The 7,500-nt window shown below is 43.6% G+C and overlaps 1 protein-coding gene across 1 annotated transcript in view; it reads left to right on the top strand.

Annotated features, from left to right (window-relative positions):
* Positions 1–7,500, top strand: part of cep104 (centrosomal protein 104) — a 78,454-nt gene that overhangs the window by 11,689 nt on the left and 59,265 nt on the right. The window contains exon 8 of the mRNA XM_048241226.1: positions 1,397–1,552. Within this exon, the coding sequence (XP_048097183.1) occupies positions 1,397–1,552 (156 nt within the window). The remainder of the gene's footprint in view (positions 1–1,396; positions 1,553–7,500) is intronic.

The raw sequence follows: 7,500 nt of genomic DNA, 5'->3' as shown, positions 1-7,500 counted from the left end.
GTGTGGCTCGCGAGCCACATGCGGCAATGTCAAGCTATAATTGGTGGCTCGCATGGTAGCTTTGGCGAGATTTCGCCAAATTTGGTTTTACTCATTTTGAGTAGGCCTAAACTGTTCGCCAAAGGCCATCATCTCTGGCCCCAGGTTGATAAAAACAAAGGTAGGCTCTGATTTAGCCTAGTCTACTGTATGACTTCAACGAGGTGATCTTTAGTTTCGTTCTGCTTACAGTATCTCACTGCCACTTGCAACGCCTTTGAATGCAATCCGCTGCCCTGTTTATTGGCAATGCTACAGAGGACTTAAACTGCCACCTCGTGGCTATAAGTTGTAATACATTTCACGCAGCTGCTTGAATCAGGGAAAGCGCGAATGAAGTGGCCACTTCTAAATGGGACCCACTGTATGTGGTAACACAGCCAATACATTTTTTCAAATGTGCTTCATAAACATACAATACTGCACTACAAAAACTCAAACATCTGAATTATACTTCTCCCTTCACTCAAATAATGAAGGTGAAAGGAAGTTATTAAGCCTTAATGGTGCTTCCTAAAGGGGGTATTGTGGCATTGTTTACAAAACTTAACCGCAGCGCACGTTTGCAGGCAGGCAACGTTAGTTCCGCTAGCGAAACACAAAATGGACCAGTTTTCAATAATAATAAAACAAAAAAGGGACAGAAACGAGCTCAAAAACCAGACGGACAGACACACAGTGTTGTAACGAATAGTGGAGTGGATGAGGGAAATGAGTCTGAGGAAGCAGCAAACAAAAATCAGAGCAGACAAACGGCAGGTGTAACCTTACCCAGTATTGGCTGTGTTATTTCTTTTTTTGTGGGATGTCCAATTTATATGTAGAAATGCACATTTGCAAAGGTGACTTAGTATGTTGTCGTAAAAGTGGCTCTACTTTTGATTTTGCACTGCCAATGTGGCTCTTGTGAAAAAAATAGTGAGGATCACTGCTATAGAGGGTACACTGCTAAAACTTTAAACGAGGGTAAACTTTAGATGCTGAATAATTAATAATAAATAACAGTACGTAAATATAAAAATGAAAAATAGCAAGGATTATTGCCAGATGAGAACATAATATGAGATAATATTATTTTACCTCAACGTACACTACTTATACATTCACCTCTATCTTTCTCTTTCTACCCTCATCTCTCCCCCCCCTACCTCCCTCCTTCCCTCTCGCTCTCTCTGTCTCTATCTCTCTACCCCCCCCTCTCTCTATCCCCCCTCTCCCTCTCTCTCCCTCTCCCTCTCTCTCTTTATCTCTCTCTCCCCTCTCCCCCCTCTCTCTCTCTCTCTCCCCCTCCTCCCTCCCTCCCCTCTCTCTCTCTCTCTCTCTCTCTCTCTCTCTCTCCCCTCCCTCCCTCTCTCAGGTGGGGGAGCATTTGGGCCGGTATGAGGTGGAGAAGCGCAGTGCTATTGAGCGGGAGGACTACGACACGGCCAAGGAGCGCAAGGAGCAGATGGAGGCCTACCGCCTGCGTGTGTACCAGCAGCTACAGCTGCACAGCCTGCTGGAGGAGGGACAGGTACACGCATGCACGCACACGCACACACACACACACACACACACACACACACACACACACACACACATACAGACAGACGGCCATAACACACAAACACACACACACATACAGACAGACGGCCATAACACACAAACACACACACACACACACACATACACACAGACAGACGGCCATAAACACACGCACACACACACACACACACACACACACACACACACACAGACAAACGGCCACAATAAATATAACACATGACACACAATAAATATAACACAGAATAACTAACAAACTGTGTGTGTGTGTGTGTGTGTGTGTGTGTGTGTGTGTGTGTGTGCATCCGATTTGGGTGTGTTTTGAAAGTGTGTTTGGGTGTGTTTTCTGCTTCTTGGAAACTTGTACCACATCCCCTATCCCAGTGGTCTCCAACGGCTATGAGGCGCCCCCAGCGCACCTTCTAAAAATAGCCAACAGGTCGCCTGCAGATCACGCTCTAAAAACACGCTCCATTGTGAAGTTTTCAATAGATATTTAAGTCTAGACCAGAACCATTTTAAGAATGTATGTAGCCATACATCTGTAACATTAAATTGATATTGGTGATACCTTACAAATTGTAGCTGGCGTTAAATTTTAGCCTTTGGCCCAAATCCGCTTCCCATTCAATCTTTTAAACAACAACGAAGCCCGAAAGCATACACGCTTGCTCGCGACGATAGACAGTAAAGGGGAAAAACTTGCTCGCCTGGTGTAGCCAATGGAAGCATATCTTTGCAAAAGTTCTGTGGCCATTCCATGTTCACAAATACGGTTCTTGCATGATTGTTCAAGGACTGAAAAAACAATTGCTTTAGCTCACAGGCCTTTTCTCCTCCTCAGGCTACTACCGTGATAATAGCACTAAAAAAATGTTGTGGCATGCATGACTGAGCAGGACTCTGCATTACCTTTTTTATCAGATCATGGAGAGATTTCACGTGTGCAATAACTTTAAAAGGAGTTTTCATATGTTAGGGTGGTGTGGGCGATTACTATTGAAATGTTAAAACCGAATTGTCCACTGAAATCATAACTTAAACAGAATTCATAATGGTGGGTGGGTATAAATTGTAACCCAAATTATTAATGGCACAAAAAGATTGTTTTTTTTTTTTTGTAAAAAAAAAAAAAAAAGATTAGATTCATGCAAACTTTGAAATGAACAAACTGAACAAAAATGTTGGTAGTGTTGCATAGGTTATTGATATTAAAGTTGAAAATACAGTTGCTTAATATATAAAGACTTATAGGCCTACACAATATTGATAATTTAAAAGTAAAAATTACATAGGCCTATTATTTGGGAGGACTACCCTCGCAAAAAAGGGGTGAGGGTATGTTTGTTTTAAATGAGTAGCCATCCATATGATTTCGGGTCTTCAGGTAGCCCTCATTCCCAAAAAGGTTGGAGACCCCTGCCCTATCCCTTACACTGTTACAGTATATCGACACATATACACACACAAACACACACACATGCACACTTACACACACACAGACACACGCACAAGGTAACTGAGAATGGCCATTAAATGAATTTGTTCTTTTTCATATTCAGTTCTCTTTTCCTCTCTCACCAAGGGCTAGAGCTAGTGTTAGTGTGTGTGTTGTGCTAGGGCTAGTGTTAGTGTGTGTGTTGTGCTAGGGCTAGTGTTAGTGTGTGTGTTGGGCTAGTGTTAGTGTGTGTGTTGGGCTAGTGTTAGTGTGTGTGTTGTGCTAGGGCTAGTGTTAGTGTGTGTTGGGCTAGTGTTAGTGTGTGTGTTGGGCTAGTGTTAGTGTGTGTGCAGAAAGGCTAGGCAATCAAGGACATGGGTAGATGGAGGAGAAATCAAAAATAATAAATAAAAAGTGTGCAAAAGTTGGAGAAAGTCAGATATATGTGTGTGTGTGTGTTTTGACGTGTGATGAAATAAGAAAATAAATAAAAGGTCTGTAGCATAGGGAGAGGGATGTAAAAGTGCTAAAAGTATTGTAGGTGTGTGTGGGTGTGTGTGTGTGTGGGGGAGGGGTCATGAGTGCTGAGGAGTGAATGAGTGCAAAGTCAGTATAGTGTGAGTTCAGAGTTGGGAAATGTTTGAGAGTGCTGAGGAGTGAATGTGTGCAAAGTCAGTATAGTGTGAGTTCAGAGTTCGGATGGCCTGGGGATAAAAACTTCCCTGAGTCTCTCTTGTGACTACATAGGCTGCCTTCTTGATTTCAGCGTAGGAATAATCCATTAGTTAGGATGAGAAGAGTCCTTCAGAATCTTTTGGGCTCTTAGGAGTACTCTTCTGGAATAGATATCTTGTAGAGCAGGGAGTTGAGTTCTTATAGTACGCTCAGCTGAGCTTACTACTCTCTGCAGAGTACTACAATCTCTAACTGTGGAGTTCCCATACCAGGTGATGATGCTACCAGTTAGAACACTCCTCAACCGCTGAAGTGTAGAAGGCCTTCATGATGGATGTAGAAACTTTGAATTTCCTTAGCTGACGGCGGAAGTAGAGTCGTTGTCTGGACTTCTTCAGAACATATTGAGTGTTAACAGTCCATGTTAAGTCTTCAGTAATGTGGACACCAAGGTATTTAAAACTTGTGACTCTCTACAGGTTGCCCGCTGATCATTAGTGGGGTGTAACTGTAGTTCTGCTGCTGCCTTCTGTAATCCACTACCATTTCCTTGGTTTTATTGATATTCAGTGTCAAGCTGTTAGATTGACACCACTGTGCCACCTCATCAACCTGATCCAAGTAGAGCTGTTCATTGTTGTTACTAATCAGGCCCAAGATCACTGTGTCATCTGCAAACTTGATGATGGAGGTATGACTACTGTTGGCTTTGCAGTCATGTGTGTAGATGTTGTACAGCAGTGGACTCAAAACACAGCCTTGGGGGAGCACCAGTGCTGATGGTTAATGAGTCAGATGTCAGACCCCCACTCTAATCACTTGTGAACGGGTTGGTGAGGAAGTCAAATATCCAGTGACACAGGGTGGTGTTCAGTCCTAAGGCCTTCATCTTTGTGACCAAGGTGAGAGGTACTATCGTGGTTGAATGCTGAACTAAAGTCAATGAACAGCATCCTCACATAATTCCCATTCCCCCTCCTCCAGGTGAGTTAAGGTGGTGTGCATGAGGTTTGAGATGGCATCCTCTGTAGACCTGTTGGCTCTGTAAGCAAATTGGAGGGGGTCAAGGAGGCAGGGAGGGATGAGCAGATAATGTTTTTCACAAGCTTCTCAAAACACTTCATCACTGTAGACGCCAGGGCTACTGGGCGGTAGTCATTCAGACATGATGGACTTTTGTTTTTCGGTACTGAACAATAACAGACTGCTTGAGGCAAGTAGGAACTGTCTCTTGAGCCAATGATGTGTTAAAGATATAAGTGAACACAGGAGCTAACTGAGCAGCGAGGATTTCAAAACCCTGTTAGAAATTCCATCCGGTCCAGTAGCTTTTCTACAATTTACCCTCCTAAAGGCATTGCTCACATCGACCTCAGAGACACAGAAAGGTGTATCCTCATTTGCTTCACATGCTGCAGCTAGTCCAATATAGTCTGTGTTTTTCATGTCAACGTGTAGGGAAGTGAATGTGTCGGAATAAATTCAGGCATGGACCGGTTCAGATGTACTTCATTGAAATCACCGCCACAATAAGCGAGCTTCAGGGTGCGGTGGTTGTTGTCTATTTAACACTTCTTGCAATTCTGAAACCGCAGCATCTGTGTTGGCTTGTGGAGGAATGTAGACAGCGTTGAATATTACCGGGTAAACTCACGGGCAGGTAGAAGGGTCGACAGACGACATCGCTAGATGTTCTAGATGAGGCGAGCAGGACTTTGAGAGAACGGTGACATTTCTAGGATCACACCACTTGCTGTTCGTCATGATGCAAACACCGCCACCTTCGATTTTCCAGATTACTCAGTCCTGTCAGAGCCGAAAGCAGCAGAGAAAAACTCCACCGGAGTGATGGCACAGTCCGTACACAAGTTCAGTTAGCCATGTCTCAGTAAAGCATAGAATGTTACAGTCCCTGATGTCTCTTTGAAACTGTATCCTCGCCTTAGTTCATCCATCTTGTTCACAAGAGACTGGACATTGGCTAGAGAATGCTAGGCAGTGGAGGCCTATGAGCTCTATTCCGAATCTGTTACGGGGTCCGCTCGCTTTCCCTCTGTGTTTTTTTCTCTTCTGCCGAGATGCGCCTCCATGGTTCCCTGATGCATCTCGAGAATCTCAGTCGGCCAGGTAGAATCGGGCTAATTAAAACATCAGGAAACAAAAAAGGCAATTCATTTCCATGTTTCTGGAGTGTAACGCCATCATAATGTGAATCAGTGCAGTGGAAAAGTGCAAAAAATTAGGGGTTAATAAAAGGTAAAAGAGTAAATATAAGCACAAGTTAGGCAGAGCAACCAAAAAGGCGTCCGAACGCGGCGGCGCCATGGCAACAACGGTGTTAGTGTGTCTTGGGCTAGTGTTAGTGTGTGTGTTGTGCTAGGGCTAGTGTTAGTGTGTGTGTTGTGCTAGTGTTAGTGTGTGTGTTGTGCTAGGGCTAGTGTGTGTGTTGTGCTAGGGCTAGGGCTAGTGTGTGTGTTGTGCTAGGGCTAGTGTTAGTGTGTGTGTTGTGTTAGGGCTAGTGTTAGTGTGTGTGTTGTGCTAGGACTAGTGTTAGTGTGTGTGTTGTGCTAGGGCATGGGTCGGGAACCTGGGGCTCGCGAGCCACCAGTGGCTCTTTTGCTGCATGGCTGGGGCTCTCGAACGAAATGGGTTGGTGAAAGATGAACTAAAAAAATTAAAATGACAAGGCTTCGTGGCAAATACAGTGGGGAAAATAAGTATTGAACACGTCAACATTTTCAGTGTATACTTTCAGTAAGTATACTTCCAGTGAGGCTATTCGCATGAAATTTTCTCCAGACATTAGTATTAACTTAGGTAATCCACACATATTAAAAAATCCAAACATTAATGTCCATAAGTACAGTTCTGAGTAAAAAAGTGGAATGGCACAGGGAAAAAGTATTGAACACGCTAATAAAAAGTAGTACACAAAAGCAAGGAATGGCAAGGAACGAGCTGGAATCTATACGTAGTTAGAGAGTAATCATCCCTCCTATCTGTGCAAATGAATATAAGCTGGGTTAGTACATATTGATGAGCTATAACTAGGTTTTTCGGTACCAAGGTGTCACACAAGAAACATTTCATGATGGGTAAAAGCAAAGAGCTCTTCCAAGACCTTTGCAACATTGGAACTGGTTACAGATGCATTTCAAAACTTCAGAATCATCCAGTAAGCAGTGTTGAAGCCATTATCTGCAAGTGGAAGGAACATCACTGCATCATCAACTGGCCATGCACAGGATCTCCTCACAAGAATTTATTGGAACAAGCATCAATGCAAAACACAGATAGACTCAGATAACTACATAGGGCAACACAGGGGTAGTCTCAGCCCACATGTAACACACAATAAGGGTTTACCACACACATCAACACAAGGATAAGCACATGGGTACAACCGAAGAGACTAACACGCTAACAAATACACAACGTGGTAAACGCAGCTACAACTATTATAACCGACATTACACATTATAGCATTCACTCGCACTGCATTCTGGGAGACACTCATTCAACATCAGACATGTACATCCACCGAGCTACATAATTCTGGTCAGGCGAGAGCAAAATGTAACTTTTTGGATGTCATACTACACACCATATATGGAGGAGAAATTGCACTGTGCATCACCCCAAAAATACCATACCAACAGTGAGGTTTGGAGGTGGAGGCATCACGGTGTGGGGCTGTTTTTTGGTACTAGCAGACTTCATTCAGTTGAAGGAATGATGAATGGAGCCATTTTTGCTATGGGAGAATCTTGCCATCCACCAGGATGATGAGGATGAGACATGGCTAG

Source organism: Alosa alosa, chromosome 4, assembly GCF_017589495.1.
Source record: "Alosa alosa isolate M-15738 ecotype Scorff River chromosome 4, AALO_Geno_1.1, whole genome shotgun sequence".
NCBI classification, from domain to species: domain Eukaryota; kingdom Metazoa; phylum Chordata; class Actinopteri; order Clupeiformes; family Clupeidae; genus Alosa; species Alosa alosa.
Note: the sequence above shows the minus strand (reverse complement) of the source record. Positions and strands in the feature narration are given on the sequence as shown.